The following is a 26,706-nucleotide window of genomic DNA, read 5'->3' as shown; positions in this document are numbered from 1 at the left end:
CAAAATAACCCAAAATCAACATACTTGCAAAAATTAACATGCTTAGACACTTATACATGTTATAAACACCACATTCAAACAAACAATTGCAAGAAATTGGGGCAAATATTAATAACCCCAATTCAATTTAAGCATGGAAAATGATACGAAATTCTACTCAAAATCGAGCCAAAACGCAAGTTAAACTCGAAATTACTTACATATATGCGGTTTAGATCGACTTGGGAGCGATTTTAGTGAAGAAAACGTGTGAAACCGAGCAAAAACAAGGAAAAACGAGCAAGAGGAGTGAGAAAATCGCGAGTAGTAGCAACAGAAAAATGGCGAAATGCCACTGAACTGCTCGCATTTAAAGATGATCTGCGCTGGAAATTTCCAGCGCTCAAATCTAAGCGCTGGAAAATTGCAGCGCTCAAAACCGAGCGCTGGAAAATTCCAGCGCACGTTTATTCCACTCTGACAAAATGTCGGGCCATTCAGCCCAATTTAGCCCAATTCTTATTCCACTCCGTTTTGTTTCCCGCAGAAAAGTAATGGTTTTTCAAAATTTTATGTTCAGTGGGCCACTAACAGGCAACTGTGTCCGGAATCGTCATGACCCATCTAGGTACGGTTAATTTTATTTAAAAATAATAATAAATTTTGTTTTCAAAAATTTCGTATTTTGAAAAATAAGATATTCTTCAAAGTTTTAGGGTTTATTCATTCCTTGCTAAAAAATGTCAAAGTTTTAAGGTTTATTCATTCCTTGCAAAAAAATGTCAAAGTTTAAGTTTTATTAATTCCTTGCTAAAAATTGTCAAAGTTTTAGGGTTTATTCTTTCCTTGCTAAAAAATATCAAAGTTTTAAGGTTTATTCATTCCTTGCTAAAAAATGTCAAAGTTTTAAGGTTTATTCGTTCCTTGCTAAAAATGTCAAAGTTTTAAGGTTTATTCATTTCTTGCTGAAAAATGTCAAAAGTTTAAGGTTTATTCATCCGTTCTAAAAAATGTCAAAGTTTTAAGGTTTATTCATTCCTTGCTAAAAAAATGTCATTATCCCATATTCCATTCTCAAAAAGTCAAAGTTAAGTGTCAGTTTTCGAAAAGCTCTATTCTTCCAAGTTGAACGTCTTCAATGACTTTGTGAGAAGACCGTTCAGGTCAATAAGTTCCCAATGACTCGGGAGGGAACTGTTGACATTTTCACTGATGACCCTTCAGTGAAATGTTATCACTCAGGGGCTCGAGAGACCCTCGTTAAGACTTAGTTTTAACCAAGCTAGGTGTCAGGCGCATTCCGTCTACCAATACTTTGATTGTCGTCTTGCTTAGACTCAATCAAAGTGGGGGCTAACTGTAGATGCCTACATTTGTCCCTAGGCCCGACACGGTGTGTTTGATGATGAAACCAAACACCGCTTGACTAAGCTTTCCTAAGTATGCCACGAACGATCCATGATGACTGATAATCCCGATAAACCATATTTCCATTTTTAGAAACTGCTATTTATAGTAATTGCTATGCTTGAACGCTGCCCAGAATAGCAACCATGTAAGATAAAATATCTAAGTGTTTGAATCTCCTTACGATTCGTCATTAGGTAAGGACTAAGAGTTGCAGTCCAACTCGTGTTCCTAAAGGATAGAAAAACGTGATAAGACTCGGCAAAAATCGATAAAGGTTGGAATGTAGACTAAAACACCAGCGCTGTAAAATTCCAGCGCTGACATTCCAAAAGCTACTATTTTCCAGCGCTCAAAACTTGTGCGTTGTTATATTCCAGCGCTACAGTTTGTGTCTTATAAAATCACGCAACAGATAGAATTGATCCAGCTGTCACCAGAACAAATCTGGCGCACAAATGCAAGCGCTAGAAATAACCAGCGCTCCTGATCCAAGCACTAGAATTTTCTAGCACTCAGCAAATCTCAGTTGGAAAATTCCCATTCCAAAATTTATCTTATTCTGGCCTATTTTGCTATAAATAGGGCCTCTGAAAACAGAAAAATCACACACAATTCCAACCCTAAACCCTTAAGCTTGAATATTGACCGAAGCTTTTCTCTGTCCCGTATTCGTGCGTCTTTCGCTTTAACATATTGTTAAGCAGACCCTGCCTGCACGACCGCCTGCTCACTGAATACTGTCGAAGTGCTGCTGAAACCTAAACACAGTCCTTAAGCCTAAAATACTCAAAACTCTGGAAGAATCCCGTCCCGTAGTCAGTCAGTCATCGGGAAGTTCTAAAACCAAACGGAAAGCTATCAACGTCAAGTGGTAGGTGTTCCTAAGCACCGCAGAAAATCCTACGCTTTGCTGTAACGTGAATCTATATTTTTATTGCTTTCCCCACCATATAAATTTGCTAACTTTAATATGTTATATTGCCCGCGCTTAAATCGGATAACTCTTGGACAAATTGGTATTGTTAAGCTACTTTAATCAACCTAAATCAGCGTTTTGACATCTGTTTAGTAATATCTGTGCATTAAAATCAATCCAGAGTTGTAATGTAGTATGCATGTCCCATCATCGTCACAATTGAACTAGTAAGGACCGCGTCGTATGGGCTAATGTTGGGCACCCCCGTATTAGTAAACGTCCCCGAATTCTCAATCTCTGCTCCGCTAGATGTACGTTGAGAGATCTCCATACTAGGGATCACAAGGGAATCTATGGCCGTCGTGAATCAAATATGTTTGCATTCCAAGCATATCACGATAACCAGGTTTTGTCAGTTTTTTTAAACTGAATGGCGACTCCAAAAAACTAGTAAAAAGAGGCTAACACCCACAGTTAGTCCCTATTTACTTAATACGCTTGCCACATCCAGAAGGGGAAAAGTCGTGCGGGTCGTACACTCTTCCTAAGAGGCGCCCAGTCGTGTTTTTTCGACCCCCTCACAGCTGCGGATCAGATGTTCTGTTGCTGCCATTTTTGGCCAAATATGATCTATATCGTCCCAAATGACCCTTAGATGTGCATAAAGAACTTGAAATGAATCTTAGTAACCTCTAACTAAGCATATGAAACGTAAAATGGTTTAGAAAGTGTCCTTAGGTTCATTTGTTGATATTTGGGATCGAAAAGCCATTTTGGACCAAATATAACCTATATCGAGCCAAATTAGCCTTAGATGTTGTAGGGGGTGTTATTTTCTGTAAAGGATTATTCCCTACGGTTTTTGAAATTTTAAACTTGAAGGAGTCGCCACCAAACATTTTAAGGGTCCGGTTTGGAAGGACCAAAAATTGACTTTTTTGGATGAAGGCATTGAATCTTGAAACTGAATGTGTGAGATTCAGGTACGGGCCGGGAACAAACCGCTTATTTTGGAAAACATTAAAAGTGCATTCAAACACAAGACAAGTATCATTTTCGTGAAATCCTAATCATGGAACTAGGTTGGTTTGATCATGCATTTAGAACATTGTATTTGCTACTTGTACGTAGTCACTTTGCTTTAAAGTTAATTAAGGGAACCTAAGGCCAGTTTGTCCAAAAATTATCTTTGTTAAGCGTGATGTAACCTTTTTATGTTTTTGTATTTAGCATGTTAGGTGATGAAAGCGATAAACATGTAAAGCATCATCACAAAATAAAGGAGTTATTGAAATGCGTACAAAACCACATCACCTTAAAAAAGGTGAGTAAAGAGTGCGGAATCGAAATTGCAAGCATAGGAAATAAAGGTGCAATAATGAAAGTGCGTTTTTGAAAGTGCGGTATTGAAAGTGCGGTATTGAAAGTGCGATATTGAAAGTGCGAAATTGAAATTGCGGTATTGAAATGACGATATTGAAATTTTTATTATTGTATTTGAAATCCGAATTCCAAACAATTACTTAATAATAAGTGTGTCCGGCACGGATTCAATTCTCTAAAAATCTCAACTTTAGATGAGTTTCTCATCATAAAGCATCATGGATTTTGATTATTGAAATAGAACTTGAAATAGAACTTGAATATAGAACTTGAATGTTGAAATTAGGAGACTTGGTTCTTAAAGATTAGACCTTTTCATGCTTAAAAGGCTTCACCTTTAATATGCTCCATAACTTGAAATTGATTCTAGTTTAAGGAGAAGTCTCACTTAAACATCATTGAATATTGAAAATAGAAATTGTGTACCGAGTTCCGGAATGGAAACGGGCTCGGGAATTGGACTTTGGACTTTGGATTTTGGAATATATCTTAGCAATGGGGACTTCCGCACGGAGTTATACCAACCACCTAGCAAGGATAATGGTTACGTCGTCATCCCATTAGGGGAGACACGAATTAGGTGTCTACAGATGTGCATTAAGAACTTGAAATGAATCTTAGTAACCTATAACTAAGCATATGAAACATAAAAAAGGTTTAGAAAGTGTCCTTAGGTTCATTTGTTGATATTTGGGATCGAATGTGCTATTTTTGGCCATATATGACCTATATCGTCCCAAATGAGCCTTAGATGTGCATAAAGAACTTGAAATGAATCTTAGTAACCTCTAACTAAACATATGAAACATAAAAAAGTTTTAGAAAGTGTCTTTAGGTTCATTTGTTGATATTTGGGATCGAAAATGCCATTTTCGGCCAAATATAACCTATATCGAGCCAAATGAGCCTTGGATGTGCATGAATAACTTGAAATGAATCTTAGTAACCTCTAACTAAGAATTTGAAACATAAAAAAGGTTTAGAAAGTGTCTTAGGTTCATTTGTTGATATTTGGGATCAAAAAATGCCGTTTTGGGCCAAATATGACCTATATCGAGTCAAATGAGCCTTAGATGTGCATAAAGAACTTGAAATGAATCTTAGTAACCTCTAACTAAGCATATGAAACATAAAAAAAGGCTTAGAATGTGTCCTTAGGTTCATTTGTTGATATTTGGGATCGAATGTTCCATTTTTGGCCATATATGACCTATATCGTCCTAAATGACCCTTAGATGTGCGTAAAGAACTTGAAATGAATCTTAATAACCTCTAACTAAGCATATGAAACATAAAAAAGGTTCAGAAAATTGTTTTTGCTACCAATATAATTTCTGTTTTCGCATATGAAACTTAATTTAATTTATTGGTTTGGATGTACGTTGTTCTTTTTAAGGTTTTCAAAACTCCAAGGGAGAGACCCTTTACCAAAGAGGAGATGCAAGAAGTTCGAGACAAGTGGGCTACTTACTTCAAATATCGTGAACTACCCTCTGTGTAAATAGAACAGGCTTGTAGTTATCCGTGACTCTTAAATTACTTTGTTATGTATTGATTTAATTACATTTGAATTAATTTGGTAATATTATTGTAAATTTGAAATTTATATCATTTTTGAGGAATGTCAAGCTGATGTTTGGTGAAAGGGTCTTCTATAAATTATAATGCAGAATTTTATATTGCAGAATCATAAATTATATTGCAGAATTAGAAGTTATTTTGCATATTTTTTAAAAAAAAATAGAAGCTCAAATGTGGCTCTTGTTGCAACCAACGCCACCTTTATGAAGCTTAAAGGTTGCGCTGGTTGCAAAAAGCACCACCTTTAAGAATCTCAAAGGTGGTGCTTGTTGCAACCAGCGCAACCTTTAAGCTTCACAAAGGTGGCGCTGGTTCAAGAGCCACCTTTGAGCTTCAAAGGTGGCACTTTTTCAGCGCCACCTTTGTGAATTTCACAAATATGACCATGCCATATGATGCACTTATAAAGCGCCACCTATAACCCTATTTTAAGCGCCACCTTTGATGTTTTTTCCACTAGTGTTTAGATTTGCGTGTTCTTGACCACGACCGGCCACGCTTAAGTTGCACGCCGACAAACTATTTCTTGTATATACGGTTTATTTTCAGGAATCCAATTATTTTCAAGAATCAAAAAAACATAAACTATAACTTCTAACTTTTGTGCCAATGCCCTAAAAAGTTACCTCAGTTTTGTTAATATATCAGATTTAATGTACACAACTAGTTTTGTTAATATTATGTGTGTTCCTATAAATGTAAAAAAATAACTTTGGGTGAATTTGAGGACATTGATTATTACTTTCTTGAGTCTACAGACCCCAGCCCACTTTTCTCTTCTTTTCGGCTGCCATATGCACCATCTGGCCCAGTACATACGGGAGGCCCAAACACTTCTTCTCAAAGAAGTCTACGGCCCAATCAACCGCATCCTATTCAAAATTCTGGAACACAAACTTTCCCCAAACCACTTTTTGGGTCTGCTGCCACCCAACCTGCAATTCAGGCCCACTCCCAATCCCCTCCTCTCACTTGGCCCAGGGAAATACCACTTCCCCAATTCCTTTTAATATTAATCATTACTCTCCTTCCTCAGCCCAGCTGAGATATACCCCGCCTCCCCTCCGTGACATTCAGCTCATTCGACCAACCCGTCCGGTCCCGTCCCTCCCTCGTCTCGCATAACTCGTAGCCAGCATGATATTTTTAAACAAAATCCAAATACGGCCTCACCATTCAACCCGTAGGACCCACCCTAACCCGATCACCCATTCCTAGAAATCATAAACTAGCCTTGACTGATCGTCATTGGAATAGGGCGACGCAAGATGAATATGGTGCTTTAATTAATACTGGGCCATGAGATTTGGTGCCTAAGCCTACTGGGGTGAATTAATTTAATTGCATGTGGATTTTTTCTCATAAAGAAAATGATAAAGGTGACCTTCTACGAAACAAAGCTACACTTGTTTGTGTGTGCAGGAAAAGGGAGTTGATTGTGATGAAACTTTTAGCCCGGTGGTCAAAGTGGTGACTATTCGCATCGTTTTGGGACTTGCGTGTTCTAAAAAATATAAGTCGCGTAAATAGGATAAGATCAAATGACATCTCTAGTACATGAGACTAAGGGTATTTTAGATTTGCGAGTTCTCGATCAAGACCGGCCACGGTTTATTTTACGGTGTTACTTCATATTAAGTTGCACACCGACGAACTATCTCTTGTATATACGTTTTATTTTCAGGAACCCAATTACACAAAATTGCGTTGGTTCACTGTAGTTCGTAAATAAATTGCGTTGTTACCAAATTAGTTGCCAAAGGAGTTGTGATTCTTACCAGAAGATGATTTGGCTATTAGCAAATATGAAATGTAATAATGTAAACGACTAATCTTGTTATTGTAATATAGGTTGCTATTAGTTGCTACCAGATAGGTTGTTACTAGATTAGTTGCTACCGGAGTTGTGACTCTTACAGAACAATGGTTTGGCTATTAGCAACATACGAAATGCAATGTAAACGATAAGTTTTTGTTATTAGAAATGTTTAAATATTATAATGTACAGGCTACTTTTTCAAATAAAATATAGTTTATTATCGGGAATGCAATTACCAAAAACTTGCGTTGGTTCACGAATAAATTGCGTTGTTACAAAATTAGTTGCTAGCGGAGTTGTGATTCTTACCAGGCGATGGTTTGGGTTTTAGTAAATATGAAATGTAATGTAAACGACTAGTCTTGTTATCATAATATAGGTTGCTACCAGGATTGTTTAAATATTATAAGCTACGTAAATAGGATAAGATCAAATGACATCTCCGGTACATGAAACCAAGGGTATGTAAGATTTGCGTGTTCTTGATCACGACCGGTCACGCTATTTTCCAGTGTTACTTCATGTTAAGTTGCATGCCGGCATACTAATTCATGTATATACGTTTTATTTTCGGGAATCCAATTACCCAAAAACTTGCGTTGGTTCACTGTAGTTCATAAATAAAATGCGTTGTTACCAAATTAGTTGGCAGAGGAGTTGTGATTCTTACTAGAAGATGATTTGGCTATTAGCAAATATGAAATGTAATGTAAAAGACTAGTCTTGTTACTATAATATAGGTTGCTATTAGTTGCTACCAAATAAGTTGTTATCAGATTAGTTGCTACCGGATTTATGACTCTTACCGAACAATGGTTTGGCTATTAGCAACATACGAAATGCAATGTAAACAACAAGTTTTTGTTATTAGAAGTGTTTAAAAATTATAACAAACTATTTAATCATATAAAATATAGTTTATTATCGGGAATATAATTACCAAAAATTGTGTTGGTTCACGAATAAACTGCGTTGTTACCAAATTAGTTGCTAGCGGAGTTGTGATTCTTACCAGGCGATGGTTTGGCTATTAGAAAATATGAAATGTAATGTAAACGACTAGTCTTGTTATTATAATATAGGTTGCTATCAGTTTAAATATTATAAGCCGCGTAAATAGGATAAGATCAAATGACATCTCCGGTACATGAAACCAAGGGTATTTTAGATTTGCGTGTTCTCGATCACGCCGGCCACGGTTTATTTTCCGGTGTTCTTTCATATTAAGTTGCACGCTGACAAACTATATCTTGTATAATATAAGACTTTTAGGTTCGACAGCCATTATGGATATGACCTTATGCATTACCAAACTTGTGTTTTGCCATTACCTAAATATTTTTAGAAGCTATTTTATAAAGAAACCACTTTACTAAGTCAAGGCATTGCTAGAAGGTAATAAAGCAGTAAGAGTATGACCATACTTTTCTTGGTTGTTCCCTAAATATGTTTTTTATATTTACGTATTCTTGATAACATGGTGTAGAGGATAAAACTAGGGAGATGCAAAAAAAAAAAATCCGGTGTCGTCACCGGTGTTAGTCGGTGAGGAGTATAGGTGTACTACGCCGGCTCCGGTGAGGAGTATAGGTGTTAGTCAGTGCATGAAAGGCGAAAAGGGGAAGTGCGCCGACTTCGGTGATTGGCGGCTTTCGGTGGTGGCGCCGGCGATGGGCTGACAGGATTGGGGATGGGTAAACTAATTAATTAACTTAATTAGGGTTTAATAATTTTTTGAGAAATAATTTTCAGGAATATTTTAGAATTTACAAAATAATTTTCAAATATTACAACTCATTTAACTAAAAAAAATTGAAGTTGTTGAAAAAAAAGATAAAATAAAAAAACACTATGGTGATACTCAATAGGAGTATCACCCTAGACGTGTCTGTTACTCCTCCGTAAAGACCCCTTGTTGGCACAAAATTTTTTCTTAAGGCCTCGCCTGGATATGGGGTAATCATTAGGGTATAAACAATTAAGGGTGGAAAAATTGTCAGAGTACAAATTAAAGGGGTAAAGTATTTGGGATCAACTTTGATATTGGTTTGGAATGAAGGTGATTTTTACAGAGGGAAATTAATATTTGTGCTAGGAGGAGTAGAGAGAGAGATAAATAAACAAAACCAGAAGAGAAAGAAAGAGGAAAGGAGGACGAAGATTAGAGGCGAGAGAAAAAGAAACAGGATGAAAAAATGGAGAGAGAAACAAAATGAAAGAGATGCATGAAATGGTCTGGAATATTACTCCTCTAATTATTACTCTAGGGGAGCAATGGGTAATCCATTACCCTCACTTTTGGGGGAAAGCTTACCCGCCTAAAATATCAAGCTCAATTCAGGCATGTTCCCAAGCCAACAATAATTACTGATGAGTGACATTTATGTCACTCCTAGGATAGTATTTTGCATCTTTTTATTCTTATTTTTGTTTGTTTTCCTCCCCTTTTATGCTCAATTTAGTCCTTTTGCTCTTACATTCTAGTTGACTCGGTTTCTCCTAATTACCGTCCTTTCGCCTTGTTTTTCTTAATTTTTGTCAAGCTTTTGCTTTTCACGGGTTTGTTAATGTGTAGGAAAACAAGTAAAATGGACGGAATAGTCAATGGAAGTCAACGGTATCCAAGGAAAGCTCGAAGTGGAAGGAGTCAAGAACTCAAGATGTTCGGCCGAACTTCAGATGTGTTCGGCCGAACCAAAGCAGAACAGCCTGAAGCAATCAAGCCCAGAGTTCGGCCGAACATTCACAAAAGTTCGGCCGAACTTACCTATGTTCGGCCGAAGCTCCCCAATTGTTCGACCGAACCTCGCAATCAGTAGCTCCTGTTTCTTCCCAGGTTCGGCCGAACCTGCCTTATGTTCGGCCGAACTTGCTTCTTAGTTCGGCCGAACTTTATTTATGTTCGGCCGAACCTGCTGCCAGCGCTGAGCCGTTTTTCGGGACTATTTAAAGCCTTTTAGGAGCTTTTAGAAAACCTAGTTTTTTACAAAAGTAGTTTGAAATTAATTTTAGAGAGAGAAAGGAGGAGAACTTCATTCATTGCTCATTGTATTGCTTGGGATTCTCCCTAATCTTGGGTTTTAAAGCTCATTGTAAAAATTCTCAACTCTTATTTCCATTTAATGTCATTAATTTCTGATTTTTCTTACTTTGTCTCTTATTTTTCTCATTAATCAAAAACCCCCAAAAATAGGCACTTTTATATTTTTCTTTCCTAGTTGTTTGATTGTTTGGCTTTTCCTAATCCTTTATGATTAGACTTACTAGTTTCTTTGCTAATCTCTTGAGATTTGGTGATTTTGATTGTATTGTGGATGATGGTTTTGCCTATAGATTTGATTGTCATGATGAAACTAGCTTGAACTATTTGGTTAGGGATTTTTGCTTTGATTATTCGGAAATGCATACTCCCGTTGAATTTATCATGTTGAAATTTGTAGTCAAGTCCATGAGTGAGTAGTTCTCATCTAGGGGTTTGGGTTTAGCCTAGGGTTTTCATGTATGGGGTTTTAAGGTAGGATTTGCTAGTTTTGCAATTAAATGTATAAGTTGGGGGGTCCTCGTTGCTTGCTTGGTTAGACGTAACTTTGCTTGGTCAATGGAACGCGATGCATTGATTTGGCAAGGGATTGTAAGTCATTGCATTGTATGATTTCGACCGGATTTATTTTGATTGGTTCTTAGGCTTTGGGTTGATTGCGGAAGCATGATTCGTTGCTTGAGAATTTTAAAGATCGATTCCCTTTTCAATTTGTCTTTGCAAGTCTAGTTAATCTCCAAATCATTATTCCCCCATTGCATGTATCCCTTGGTGAATCCCACTCCCTTAGTGTTTTTAATCCTTGTTTAACATTTTAATCGCTTAGTTTGAATTTTCTTTCTTTTTCAACAACCAATCCCTTTTTGAATTAGCTTATGTTAGCATTTCTAGCTACGGAATTCGCAATTCCCTGTGGATATCGACCCTTTGCTTGCCACTCTACTTGATTCTTGTGGTTAGTTTAGGTATTTAAGTTGATTTAGGTGTAAGACTAGTAACGACCTAGTTTTTCCCTTTATCAATTACTCCCTTAATTTTTCAAGCCTATTACACTCAATCTAGACGGACCCTAAGTAGAGAAACAGCTTCAAAAGCTAGACCAAATAGGCCCTTAGTTTTGTAATAGGAAAATTTGTAATTATTAATCCAACCTTTGCCCGATTTTCTTTAATTAAGCCTACCTATGCGATATTTCTAAATAATCCAACCTTTATGACCCAACTACTATTATTAAGCCTGGATGACCGGTTACCTGCTACAAAGTCAACGTTAAAAACGTTGACAACCTAAAGTTGGTTTCCCTGCTAAAATATTGGACACGTCATCATCACTTGCCACCTAAACAAGGATTTCATTTTTTTTCAAAAAACCCTTAACCATTCTCTTCTCTGTACCGTGTTTCAATTCCTCTCTCCTCCATTACTGCTGCTTCAACCACAATTGTACTGGTTCATGACATCATCAGCGATTTTCTTGTGGAAATAGGTGACTTCATCCACGCGCATTCAAATTTCGTCTCCAAAATCGTACAATTGAAGGTAAACTTACGAACCTTAGAGTTTTTGTTCCTTCTTTGGTAAGTTTTTAATTTTGCGCTTCCTTGATGGTCAATTCGTAAAAACCCGAGCTGTTGCAATAATATAGTTTTTTTATGTTGTGGGATGTTGGTTATTGTGGTCTTGTTGAAAATTTAGAAAGAAAAAAAAAACCTTGAATTTAAAGAAGATCCAGATCCAACAGGCAATTGCTTTACCCCAGCCATAGCAATTGCTGATTATTTTTGATAAACTTCGAATGGGGAGGTATGAGGGATCGGCAATGGTGGAGAAGAGGTAGAAGAGAAATAATGGAGAAGAGTTCAGAGATGAAGCAGAAAATCGCAGAGGAGAGAGGAACGAAAATTAAAATAGCAAATAAAGAAAATAAGGGGAAAAAAAATTATAATTGTTATATGCCATGTATGGGTGAATACCGCCTATAACAAGTTAGTAACTTGTTAGGCTTAATAATAGTAGTTGGATCATAAAGGTTGGATTATTTAGAAATATCGCATAAGTAGGCTTAATTAAAGAAAATCGGGCAAAGGTTGGATTAATAATTACAAATTTTCCTTTTGTAATAATATTGCAATGGAAACATCAACCAAAAAAAAGGAAGACCAAACAACGGAAGCTTACAACACGTACATTAGAGTACTGCGAATAGATTACATGTTTAAGCGCTGTAAAATTGACTGTACATGGTGGGAGACGTGATTTCTAGTGTCAAAAAATAAAACAATCCAAAATTTCTCTCTAAATTTGATGTCAATGCTGCAGATTGAACCATGTTAGACCAGAAGGGGCTCTATTAAAGGCTTTGGAGGAGTTGCAAGTTTCATACTATATGTTACTGCCACGCCAATGAGAGCGCAAATTGCTGGTACAACACCCACAGCATATCTGGTAATAGAGAAACTTAGTATGGACGAATGAAGCTCTCCGATATTTGAAGACTCGTCTGCAAAACAAAATTATTACTTCAAGTTCAAGTTATAGAGAATACACAAGTGTACGTAAATATGCAATGTGCAAAACAACGACAGCTCTACCAGTGTAACAAAATATCATGAAAGTAACGTACGTAAGTAAGATCAAATGGAAGTAGAAACTACTTACTGCTTTGATATGATTCCAAAAGGTACAACACAATTCCACAAGACATTTTGTCCATGAAGCTCAGTGAACCATAGACAAAAGCACTCCCATTAAGATCTTGTCCAACAAGGACACTCTGCATACCTATTCCAGTAACCTGCAGCAAAATTCCAAAATTAGTTGACGTGCTTATGGTGGACTTTTCTTTCCTCCTTTTCGAAAGATGTTAAGAGGGTACTTAGACTTTGACTAGGTAGTAGGTACCCTAAAACTCTTAGAAGACAATCATGGTAGACAACATAAGAGAAACATCTTAATACTCCATAACCAAGAAAGGAAATCTCAAACCATCTGATAATCCTTCTACTATGTATTTAGGTACCCGAGTACTATTGCAAGAATGCAGAACATAAAACAAAAAGAATGCAGAACATCTTTTATATGATCCAGCTTAAAGGGGACTTGAAATGATGTGTGAGCTCGAAAATTTCTAGTCATGCTTGTAATTTCTAGTTATGACGTTCACTTATGAATCATGTACACTTATTAGGACCATTTTTTCACATATAATGAACATTAAGTTAAACACATTCCCCCACTAAATATTATTTCCTTGACCTACGAGTCTGTAAACCAGATAACTTTAAAAACCAAATTGAAAAAAGAGGAGTCATCACATACCATCATCAGTGCATTTGCGATACCAATAACAATAGAGATGATATACATATAACTACTCGAGCCTTGAGGCAAAAACAAAACTGCTGCACCGCAAAATATCCAAAGCACGCCTCCAATAGAGAAGAATGTCTTCAGGCGGTGGCCAGTCCAAGCCATCTCCTACAAACAACGATATATTATTTTACAGGTGATTAAGTAGCCACATAAGATAGGGGGGGGGGGGGGGAATGGCACCTGTAAAATAATGGAGATGATGAAGCTGCAAATGTATATGATAGCAGGCACCTGCACATAAAGATTAACCCGATAATATGAGTTCATGTATAACAGGAGACAGGAGACAATACCATTGCATGTTAAGACGTAGCTGTTATTACCAGTGCTTTTGAAGATTGAGCCATTTGTAGGTCGTTGATGACGTAAAAGGCAAGAAATGACTGACAGCCACATAAAAACACAAAATTAGAACCATAAAACAACAACCAACTCCTAGTGCAAAAAAATTGCCAGGAGGATCCTTACAAGAAATAAATTCCGTAAAGAAAACCAATCACGAAAAAATTGAAGGAGATGCCTAATCACCTGTGAGACATTAGTCACTAGTCTAGTCAGCGTATATACAAGAGCAACCTGATAGTAGAGCACTTTATGGAACCAGTAGGTCCATTCTACTCTAGCATAGACTTTTCCTGGAAAGCCATCTTTCAATCTACAAATACGATAGTTGAATAATTATCGATAAGAACATACAAATGAAAAAAGAAAGCAATAAGTAATCCTAAGGATTTTTCTTATGTAAGAAATGAAGTCAAAATTTCGTGAATGCTAGGAAGAAAATGGACAGAAAAGGTAGCTTGCTTCCGAGGATGAATACTCCAGAAACAGAAGCAGGACTAACAGATACTCACCTGGGCTCTTTAGTTCCAGTAAGAAAGATGCAGACAAAGCAGCATCCAATAAAAATTGATGAATAAGCAATCCAACGATACTGCAAAAGGCAGACGGTCAGCATGGTACCCTGAGAAGATGCACATATCAAAGAAATATAACACTTGCATGGGCGTACCTGGCTTTCTATATCAGCATGAGTCCTTGATTTACCAAGACCAAAGACAACAAAAGCCACTGCATACAAGCTTAGATTTGCAATCTGAATACAAAATACAGGCCAAAATAGAAAATAAGAAAAAGGAGAGGAATATGCATATTATGTATGCTTCAATAACATCAGCACATCATAAAACAAAACTTCTCTGGAAAAGTATTAAGAGCTTCACCATAGTAAATGCATTCCGACAGCTGGCTAGCACTACTCTGCTCGTGGGATTCAGCGTCATACAGTTCACCATGGACCTTGCATACAAACAGAACGCAAACTTAGATTTGTTGCAAAACACACAATACTACCATTTAAAAAGGAAAAAAAAAACTTTTGTTCGATATTTGACAAGTTTTAATACGATGTATAAAGAGTGATCATATTTACATGTGTGAAACTTGAGTGGCAGCCCAACCAATATTGAAGATAGCTGCAAAAATGCTGTATCCAATTGTCTCCAGAGCAGATGAATTTGTACCAAATATTTTGCATGGTATACAACCACCAAAAACTGAAGAAAATGAAACAGCAACTAGCAGGGATCCAGCGCCATGCCAAATTTTGAAATGTCCAAACCGGTCTATCTAGCACGCACAGAAATAAAGAACAGTTCACTAATGGTATAGAGGAGCAAGTAATTCAATTGAAAACTAGCTTTCCCATACAACACACAGCAAAACTAGGAACAAGGTACCTTCCTAATCAGTTGCACGCCAAAAATCATAGTTCATTGAATCATATTTAAAGATATATTTAAGAAATGAACATCGCAACAGAAAGCTGCAAACTTGTATGATCAGGGACAGAAAACACCAATTCATAATCATAACAATTTCACTTAACATGACATCAACTTCACCAAAAGCCAATAGTAGAGTCCTATTCCAAACAATTTTTAATCGATACAGTAGTACGAACTAATTAGTAGAGGTCTGTAGAACAAAAAGCACTAAAAGCTGAAGCATTAGCAATTTGTCAACACTTGTGTCCTCTAAAACGTGATAGGTGTTTGCTTTCAATTAACAGGTTCACAAAGTTCATCCAGCTTCCATATGTTGGCCCAAAGTTCATCCAACTTCCATTTGTGGGCACAAAAAGGAAATCCGATTTCGGTAATACAAGAGAAAAAGGCACTCGGAAGATTAGGGAAACCACGGTGATCGGCTGTAATCTCCCAAATAGAAAGTCACACTTTTGCTACTGAGAAAGCAAACGGTCTCATTAAAATAACAAGATGCCCTTGGGTTGTTTTGGTTAGGGTTCTTGAGAGTAATCTTTACTACAATACTTAAAAATCACTAATTTAAGGACAACTTCCACCTCCCAAACACCCAACTACAGATACTGGAGCCCTGCCATCTCTTGCTTCGACCACCCAATTCATGATGAACTAAGCCCTCTATAGGCAATGCCAGCAACTTCACGGTTCACAGTCTGGCTGTGGACATTAAAGTGAGAGCTGGATACTTCAAGGGAGGCTTCAAATCCACCCATTTTTTAATGCCTGCTTTTCAAAGCCATTCATGCCCAAAAAATCTGTATGTTGGCATTAACAAAGAACTATACAACCTTCTCTATTCTCCCTATGTGCTCCCATATTCACTCTCTAAATCACAAAATAGGCAAACTTGCAGATAGGAAATGCTTCTTGTCATCTAGCAATCAGGACAGAGCCATACCGTAACGACGAAAAGAGGTATTTTGGTACATTGCAGCATGTGACACTGTTGGTTATGGAAAAAGTGGCATAACCAAGAATCCCATTAATTGTCGACTTCCTTTTCCTAAATCTTAATCTTTCAAGCAACTGTTGTCTAGAATTATCCACCTTTATAGCTTGAGTGAGTAAAATAGCTATGGAATTTGTTTTTCAAAAACCTGAAGTAGTCTTTCAAACAACCACAAAAGAAATCTCGGTTACATTTCCGATGGATATTGGCCATGCATCCTCTTTCGCATATGACAATGAGGCAATACAATCAGTTAAGAAATTGACTCCTCCAGTTCTCCCCCCATCAGACAAAGTAGGTCATTTAATTACCTAATCCATACTCTAAAGAGACAAGCATCTACAGCAAGAGCGTAATCTAAAAGCTAATTGTTAATCAAAACATATATGATGACTGAGTGACTGATGCAACTTAAAGTCACAAAACAAGTTGATAAAATACCAGCTCGCCAGAAAAGGCAGTCATGAAACCATCTGCCACTTGTCCACTAAGCATCACAATTGCAGCATCCCTGTGTTAACATAAGGCATTCAGTATGTGAAAGTAAACATACATGTATACAGATGTGAAACTTAATACACATTTCCAGAAGGTTGTATACAGCCAAAGATTGAGAAACTGAATCACCAACAAAACCATTGACACGTCCAAACACAAGCACTACAATGCACTTTATCTCAGACATACAGAAATAAATTATTAGTCATAACACTGTCCAAATTAGAATGATATGGCCACTCCTATGGTAAGAGAACTATTAGCATTCTTTTTATTTTTAACTACAAGGCATATATTACAAGATTAGAGTATACATTAATTTACTAGAAGCTAGCACTATAACGAAGTCTATCATCCATTTACAACAAAGTTGGATAGCCGACATTGAGAAACAGTATGTTGCAGCTTACAGTAGATAGTTTGCAATTTGCATCAAACATCCCACTACTTAAAGTGTCCTTGACTTCTTCATATCTGTGAAGCAGCAGGACTGCCAGTTGCCTTATCAGCCAAAGGTCTAATGAAAATAACCTACTTATCTATGTGCAATCACATAGATAAGATAACTTACATCAGACCTACTTAACCTCATCCTAGAGCCTCATTCATCATGATCAAGTACGCCGTCTTTTAAAAGAGCTCACCACTTCAATAACAGGGATTAAATGAAAATTCATGCCTCACAAAGTCAAACTCTAGATATAAATAACTTTGAAATTCCTCTCCAGAAACCTAATACTACTGAAAATAGATGAAATACGCATACATACTAATAACAATTTGTAACTTCTCAAGTTTCCTTGATTCTTCCACAATAAAATCAACAAAAATAAAATAAAAAAGCAGCAGTAGTACACTGGAAGCATACCCTGGAGAAAGCCCGATGTCTGTGAGGAACACCAACAAGTAAGTAAACCAACAGGCGGATGTAATGTCATTGAGCATGTGACCCACACCATAGACGAAAACAGGCCATCGTCCAAGCGGCCTGTTGTAATATTCTTCATCTTCCACATCACTGATCATAATTATGTGAAAGATAACTTAGACAAGGACTTCAAGTGCCTGTCAAATTGTAATGTTTCACCACATCCGTCAGAACTAAACAAGCAAGTGCATAAGTTCTAACTTCAAGCAATGATTTGTCATTTGCATTATATTTCACTACAGCCGCTTATGCATAGTTGATTCATCATTGCTCTATTCAATACTTGTATTCGGGTTTCTGAATTTGGAATTCGGATTTCGAATTCAAGATTTTCATCAATTGTATTTGTAGTAGTTGGGTCATTTTTTCCCTAAATTGCAAAATCTGAATTGACTAGAATTCAACCAACACACCCCAAAATTTGAAAACAATATAGAATAAAAACAATTCAAATCAATAGTAACCTTCTTACCCGCCATAACTATTTCAAATTTTCTTTGGATTTTACATGAATCTCCCACAACTAAAATCAGAAACCCCATCAAGAAACTTAATCAAAATTAACTTAAAATTGCATACATAATCAAAAGTTGCACAAAATGAAAAAACAATAACAATCAAATTTCACAAACCAATGAAATTAAATCCAAACAGCAGAATTTTTGGGCAATAGTAAAATTAAAAAATATATGAAAACTGAAAAGTAGAGTGAAGAGAAGGTAAAGAATCATACTTTATTCTGTGTCCTGTGGGCACTAGCAATTCTTGAAGTACGAAAATTCTGCAGTACAAATTTATGACATTTTTTAAACCCCACTTAAAAATATCTGGAAAAGCAACGAATTTAAGAGATACCGTAACGTGAGGGACAAACGGTGACACGATTGTTCCAACTAATTTCCGGGACATGTCGATATGATATGAGTTGCACTGTACCACCGGTTGTACCAATAAAATTCGACAATGAAAAAAAAAGAAAAAAATCGAGCCTTACACTTTGAGGCGCACAGAACTTACGTGAGAGAGCAGAAAGCAAAAAAAGAAAGAAAGGATTGAAAACTAAAAAATGGTGATTGGCCCTTGAAAATTGTGGTCTGCAATATTGGAAATTACAATTTATCCTCTTCTCATTTTTTCCAATTTTATTTTACAGATAAATACAACAGCACCTAAGCAATGGGACCCAATAATACATTATATAATTTAAAATAGATACACTGAATTCAGCTATTGTATTAGTAATTTAGTACCAAAGACAAACTTTCAACGAGAATGAAGGTGGGATGTTAATTGGGTGGCCAATCCCTAAATTTGCATAAAACTCAACTTGATAAAGCGGACTTCTCTGCAAAAGGGGATGTTCTATATGTATAGAATACACACGTCTTAAACAAGACCAATAAGTAACTAGACAAAAATAGTTCGAAATGGAAAAGGTATTTGTAATAAAATTAGGGTGAATTAAAGAAAACGTAAAATAAAAGGATGAATTTAATTATAATGAAATGAGAGAATTAGACCTGAAATCTGGAGGAGAGGACTGAAAGAATTACGCCTGCGATGGCGGAGAATCAGCCGCCGAGAAGGTGGAAGGAAGGAAGAGTGGTTAAGTTATGGAGGGGAGAAATGCGTGGCTTCGACTTTTATGAGGAATTTTGATGATGATGGGATGACGCCATGACGGTCGTATGTGCACTTAGTTAGTTATGGAAAGGTTCCTAGTTTTCCTAATTTTTACGGAGTAAATGAGTAATATACTCCTACTTCCACTTGTATAGATGCAACTACATTGGACCCAAATAATAAATAATAATCGAACACGGTTTGTAATCTTAATTATCTTTTATGGATCTTAAAGTTTGTAGCTTTGCATTTTCTCTTAGGTAAATGCGGCGGTGATACTCCGCTTCGCTGTTTTTGCTTCCTCTTATGTTTAAGAATACGCATGTTTATTGGTGTTATTGGTCTTATTGAATGTAACAGGTTTTTAAGTATCCCATTTTTGGATTTTGTTCAATTTACAAGGAAATTCCACCGAATTTTATACTCTAATTAACGTTTTATTACTTTAAACTAATATTTTAATAAGGTCTAGAATCGAGTTATTACAGCAGCGGTGTATCACGCTTCGAGGTGAAGCTATAGACAAAAATCATAAGATTATAAGAATGTACGGTCATTATTGGTTAGATGCATATTTTAACTCTTCATATTTCAATAAAATGCTCTATTTTATTCATCTAATCTTGACAAAAATTAAATTGTCAATTAAAATTTACTTATTTGAAAATAAAAAGTTATTTTAGAGGGTATTATATGATTATAATTATTCATAGAATGATCATAGAAGTTCCCTAAGTTCGAGTAACTATATGATCTTTACGATTCTATACACTTTGAACATCTGCGATCAATACGTTGTATGAACTTCATTACTTGTAAAGAGGAAGTAATGAACTTCTATGATCTATGATCAGTAATGCTGAGCAAAACTATCCGAAAAAACAAAAACCCGAAACCAGAACCGGTATCCGATCCGAAAAAGTGGGTACCTGAACCGATATGGTTATCGGTTCGGGTACCCGATCCGAAATTTGGTTATTGGATATGGTTACAGATATCATTTTATAAATAACGGGTACCCGATAAGATCCGATAAGCACTTTGATTAAGTTTTTCCCAATTTAAATATTTTTTCCCAAGAGCTCAAAATCCTAAATGTTAATAATCAATATATAATTTGAGTAAATTCTAATTTTATTAGTAATGTAGTCAAAATCATGTGTTAATGTTGGTGTTTACTATTAAATGATATTACAATAATCTAGTTATAAGTCTATTTTTTCCAATTGGATATCATAATGGGTACCTGATATCCGATCCGAAAGTTTGGGTACCCGAAGTACGGGTACCCGAACTTAACGGTTCGGTTCATGGATATCTGGTTTAGCCTTATTGGTTATCGGTTACCCGATCCGATAATGCTATTGGTTCGGGTACCCGACCCATGCTCACCCCTAATGATCAGACCTTCATTACAAACTTTTTTTTTCTTGCGAATGAGCCATAAATTATAAATGGGGTCAGGAAAAGTCGAAACTGAGACCTGTTATACACTGACCCTCAGTCTTAACCAATAGGCCAAAACTTCACAGGTTCAATAAAAACTTTGTTACTTGCACGTTAAGAATCTTATGATCAAGTCCCCTAAGAGAAAGTCTCCCCTCTTATTCAAATTGTAATGTATAATATGATCATTACTAGTCATAGAATGATCATAGAAGTTCCCAAGCTAAGATCGAGCAAGTCTATCATCCTTAAGCTAAGATCGAGCAAGTCTATCATCCTTAAAATTCTATGATTAATGCGTTATATAAACTTCACTACTTGTAACGAATGTCTATGATCATTACTTCATTACAAAATTTATTACTTGCACGATATGATCGAATCTTAAGATCAAATCTCCCTTCAAAAAGGCAAAACAAAAAAAATATATCCAATAAGTCTTATTTTACTCTCAAGTCTTCACAAATCCTATGTGGCAGAGGCCGTTAATGACCAAGATATTGACGGACTTGATGAGTAATGACAATAGAGTTTGCCTCCAAATTTGACAAATGGCAAATCGTTTTATATGAACTTAATTTTTAACCAATTTTAGGGAGTACTAATAAGCAATCGGAAACAAAGGAAAAATATAAGTCAAAGTTTGATAAATTATTCCAATTTAGAAGGTGGATCATGGTACACCTTAATAAAACAAATACATAGTTAAAAAAACATTACCTTGAGTAAAAAGAATATGAATATATTTATTATTTATACTTTTAACAAAGAGTAAACAATATTATTATTATTATTATTTTTACGATAAAAACGTGAAATAATACATGCATGTTCTTTAGTGTAAGATCGTGTACGTTCTTTTGCTAGTTTGTACTGTTCTTTTGGTGCACCATTCTTATTATGCACTATTGTCCACGGATTGAAATTATTCGGTTGAAATAAGAATGTGAAACTAGTGATAATAAAAGTGAGACGAACGAACAATATAAATGATAGGAAATAGAAGAGAGAAATCTATACTAATATTTAATAACAGATAAATTTGCAAGATATATGGAGTTCCACGTTTTTAATCTCTTTGAAAATATCTTTCCATTTTTTTAATAAAAATTTCATGTTATTTCCTTCTCCAATTTCATGTCCTTTCACCCCCAATAAATCTCACGCCCCTTCACCTTAAATATACGACTTTGGTGATGTTTGGTTGACTTGGGTAGTAACTTCCCTTAGGATATTTTATTTTATGGGAAATTAATTCCTTAGTTAACTTTCTAGGGAGTAGCTTGATGATCATGTTTGGTTGAACTTGAGCATTTGTAATTTATGGGAAATGGCATAGAAAATGTGACTTACCAAGGGAATGGTAGGTAAGAGCATCTCCAATGGTTGTAGCTAGGGACTAGCTTGAAATTTATAAAAGTTTCAAGTTAATAGCTTGACCATTGGAGTGAAGATAATAAATTAGCTTAAACAAGCTAATTTGCTAGACAAGTAGCTCCAAAATTTGCCAAATAAATAATTGACAAGTGGAACAAGTAGGGTCAATTTAATAACAAGCTATTTGCTAGCCATTGGAGCATAAATTAGCTAGACAATAAAATAACTTAAAATCTTATGTGGCTTAACAAGCTAATTGTCAAACTAGCTTACCATTAGAGATGCTCTAAGTCACTTCCCATGTTCCATGGGAATTACAATTTCCCAAGAAAATTCCAGTTCCTCCATTATATATATGTAATTCCTAAGAACTCACACTTCCCCTTTAGTTATTTGCAAACAAACATCACCTTTATAGTTTTATCCTCACTGTTTTATTGATGAACATAAAATAAAATATATTTTCTCTTTATGTGACATGGTGACGTACAAAAGTTCAGGTTTTGATAAGAATAGTATAGAAGTATAGTTTTTAATTGGGTAATACCTTGATGGATGAATTAATGTAGATGATGAAGGAAAAGTCAAATGTACCGTATTAGTTGGAGTATATGATCATAATAACAAGCAATGTATTCTTATCATCTTTTAAAAACTCACATGCAATAAGTTGATCAACCGTTCAATTCTCCGGCCTGTTCTTCGTCGGAAACACCACAAATCCACCGGACGAAAAACTTGACTGCGGTCTAGTGGATACAATTTCCATACACAATTAGTACATTACAAGAAGTTCAATTACAGGTATACACAAATAAATATCAAGTCTTTCCATAAACAGAAAGAAGAATATATTGAAAATGAGATTTCGACCTTACAAAATATGTTTGGTACTCCGTGTATTGATATAACTTGGATCTTAAAGAGTGTAAGATGAGAGATGAAGATAAGTAGATAAGGTATGATATTTGTGTTTTGGATTCTGGATTAATTGGCGATGAAGGAAAAGTATTTTTAAAGTTAAAGCGTGCCTTCAACTTTTCTGCCGATTAATTTAAGGATGATGACATTCTGACAGTAGTGGTAGACTGGTAGTAGTATATTGTAGACCCTGACGGTCCAAGTCTGAATCCTCAAGTCAGGGGTGCTCATTTTAATGAATCATTTTTTCTAAAGTATGAAATCTAGGCTATATTCAACTATGGTGACCGTTTCCTCTTTTACCCAAACGGCCAAACCAACTTTCAATCTCATCGTTTAACTGAATTCTTTAATATTGGCTTACGGACTCACAACGTCATAGAACGAAATACAAAAACATAAATTATCCACCCAAGCGTATTTAGCTTTGGCTTTAGGTTGGTGTACCCCTTTCTATTTTCCGTATTTTTTTTGAGTCGACTGCTAAGGGTTCCTACCGCTTTTGGTGAGTGGACTAATCTCCCACGTGAGTTTGTATGGGTACTTTAATGGGCAGCATCCCTATTAGTAAGAGACTCTTAACCACTAATGCCAACCTCAATTTGTCTTATTTTCCATATGAAATAGTGCATTTAGAGGTGTCAATTCTCAACTGGAACTGTTTAATCCGGTGGGTTAATCCGATCGTTAAAAACCCGAATAGCTAATAACCCGTAAACTGGAACCCGAAATTCGGTCCGATCCGATAATATTCAACCGATCGAAACCCGAAACGTCTCGAAAATATTAACCTGATTAAGACCCGAAACCCGATAACAAACTGTCATGCGGCAACCCGAACCGTTTCTACCCGAAAATCGTTAATGACCCGATTTATTTCAATCTGAACCGTTTCAACCCGGGAAAAACCCGTTTACATCCCGGACCGTTTACAACTCGAACTGTTTCAACCTGGACCGTTTACAATCCGAATTGTTTCAACCCGGACCGTTTATTACCCGAACTGTTTCAACCCGAATCGTTTACAACTGTTTAATCCAAACCGTTTATAACCCGTCTTCCCCGAACTATTTACATGTGTAACACGTTTTATTTGATTCAAATTAAAAGTTGTACTATGTATAGGGGTGCTAATGAGCTGAGTCGAGCTCGAGTGTTGCTAAGTTGGACTCGAACTCGAAAACTCAAAATCAAGCACGACTCGAGAACTCGCGAGCTCAAAAATATCAACTCGACTCAAGCTCAAACTCAACTCGAATCGGCTCAAAAACTCAAATTCAAGCTCAAACTCAACTCGAAATCGGCTTAAAAACTCAATCTCGAATTCCAGTCTCATTACAAGTTTTTTACACGTACCAAGTCAATATATCCATAAGCCTAAATAAAATCCCAAATGGAAGTGATTTGCAACATTCTCAAACTCAAAGATTTATATTTATAATTCTTTCCTTCCTTTCTCCATTACTTCTTGACCAATGTGGGACAAAAAAAATATCTTTCATTTTGTCCATCTTCCTTTCTTCTTGCCTCGTAAAAGTGAATGAAGGTGATTTATTTTATGTACCATCATTTACTTTTTACGCACTGGAGATATCTAATCAAACCACATATATATTGCCTTAAGAACCATTTGTTTTAACATCCATTTCAATGGAGAAAATGACAATTGATGCAAATAACGTAACACCAGTATCTTAGAGTGTTTGTCTTTGTCAACTAACTTTATTTATTGCAAGCAAAAGGCTACACAATCGAGGGAAGAAGTTTGGTTACCTTTCTTTATAGTATAAGAACTGTATATCATATTCATTTTGAAGGGATTTATAGGATTGTACCCAACTATAATAAGTAATTGATAAGAATTATACGCCAAGTTGAAAACTTGATTTTTAAATTTTTTTTTTAAAAATGAAGAAAGCTTATAATGATGAGTAAAAATAATAAAATAAAACATTATGTTTCCAGAAAAGGTTGTATTATGTATAAATAAATAGAGTTTCTCACGAGCTTTTCGAGTTGAGTATGGAGTTGCTCAACTCGACTCGTGACCGAGTCAGGTTCGAGTAGCTCGCCAGTTCTATGAGCTCATAAGTATCCCTAACTATGTACTAGAACGTTTTTGTAAATTATTGTTTTTATAGAACGTTATATATGTTTACATAGTTATATAAAATTTCCGTCAAGCATAGTTATGTAGTTGTAAACTTATAATCTCATAAAATTATATAGAATTAGATAGTTGTAAACTAACAATCTCACAAAGATACATACTTATATAATTACACAATTATATCGTTATAGATGTATATCATTATATAGCTATAGTTTTGTAGGGTTTTAGTTTAGTCTAGTTATGATCATCAATTCATCAGTTCTTAACTTATTTGAGTAATCAAATGTACAATGTTATATTCCTTAGTTCTTGACAATTTTATAAATCTAATAAAGTTGTATTATTTTATTAGTCCTACACTCTATTATTGACTCATATTCAACTTATTAGTCTATTACTACGCACAAAATTGATCTAATTCAATATGTTATAAGCTTATTATAAGTTATAACCAATGAACTAATCGTAAAACTAAGTTGTTTTAAATGAATCGACTTAATTCATTAACAATGGAACTTGTTTGTCTCGTTTTGTTGTTGAACATGTTAGTCTCGTAGCTGTTTAAACCAATATGAATATATGATAAACTTGTATTTACAAACTTTAAAAATTAATTATGTATTAGTTCATCATTATCGATTATTAATTAGTACGTTATTAGTTATTAATTCATCAATAAATGTTTCATGAATATGAACTGACAAAATCTATTAGTCATTAAATCATCATTATCAATACTATATACTCACTAACTGTACTGGTCTTAAGTTTTTAACACTTTTAAAATTTAGTTACCGCCCTGGCACAAATATTAATCTGTCATCAAGTAACTGATACTCAATGCTTCATATATCATTACTTTTTGGATTTTTTCACAAAGGGATAGTTCACTATGAAGTTATATAACCAAGAAACAACTTGGTCTAGTGAAAAGGATTCCACCTTCCAACCAAAAGGTTGGGGGTTAAATCCCTACTAGGTTCACTTTGAGGGAGAGTTCCCTTTGGTTGGATGTTCAATCCCTACTAGGTGCACTTTGAGAGAGGGTTCTCTTTATCATTCTACCTCCACTCTCAAAGTGTCTAACCTGCTAAACCGGATCGAGTAGACCCGTACGGGACTCCAGCCCGGTAGGACACTACATCTTACTTTCTAAAAAAAGTAGGAAATTTTGATAATATTGATCCAACCTTTGGTCGGTTTTCTTTAATTAAGCCTACCTTTGCGATATTTTTTAATAATTGCACTTTTAAGCCCTAACTGACTTTAATTGGGCCTAACAGGTAATTAATCTAAATTAGCCGGTGAATCATCCTACGTGGCATTATAACCGTTGTAAATTATATTGTTTTTTCCCTCTTTTTCTTTATATCTTCTTTCTTTCTCTTTCCTCCTCATTTCCTCTGCGTTTGTTCTTGTTCTCCTCTGCATTCCTTTCCCTCGCATGATTTTTCTTCTTCTCCACCATTATTGCTCCCTCACACCTCTTCATTCAAAATTCGAAAGAAAATTACCAATTACTATGG

The 26,706-nt window shown here is 35.6% G+C and overlaps 1 protein-coding gene across 7 annotated transcripts; it reads right to left on the bottom strand.

Annotated features, from left to right (window-relative positions):
• Nucleotides 1-12,214: 12,214 nt before the first annotated feature.
• On the bottom strand, nt 12,215-23,166 carry LOC110775374 (uncharacterized). 7 transcript variants are annotated; one of them, XM_056831356.1, is made up of 15 exons: nt 23,020-23,166; nt 22,807-22,895; nt 18,434-18,481; nt 17,641-17,837; nt 16,716-16,785; nt 14,932-15,128; nt 14,723-14,798; nt 14,512-14,595; nt 14,354-14,433; nt 14,028-14,154; nt 13,823-13,882; nt 13,680-13,730; nt 13,446-13,604; nt 12,786-12,921; nt 12,215-12,627 (listed from the first exon to the last, which is right to left on the bottom strand). In XM_056831356.1, the coding sequence occupies exons 4-15, from the start codon at nt 17,796-17,798 to the stop codon at nt 12,458-12,460; spliced, it is 1,368 nt and encodes a 455-aa protein (XP_056687334.1). In that variant the 5' UTR covers nt 17,799-17,837; nt 18,434-18,481; nt 22,807-22,895; nt 23,020-23,166; the 3' UTR covers nt 12,215-12,457. The 7 variants fall into 7 exon arrangements, with proteins under 7 accessions (XP_056687334.1, XP_056687335.1, XP_056687330.1 ...); XM_056831357.1 differs by having other exon boundaries at nt 23,025-23,149; XM_056831352.1 differs by lacking the exons at nt 22,807-22,895; nt 23,020-23,166 and adding an exon at nt 19,221-19,471.
• Nucleotides 23,167-26,706: the final 3,540 nt, after the last annotated feature.

This window comes from Spinacia oleracea, chromosome 6 (assembly GCF_020520425.1).
Source record: "Spinacia oleracea cultivar Varoflay chromosome 6, BTI_SOV_V1, whole genome shotgun sequence".
Classification (NCBI taxonomy): Eukaryota; Viridiplantae; Streptophyta; class Magnoliopsida; order Caryophyllales; family Amaranthaceae; genus Spinacia; species Spinacia oleracea.
The sequence above is the reverse complement of the archived record's forward strand: the minus strand, read 5'-3'. Positions and strand labels throughout refer to the sequence as shown.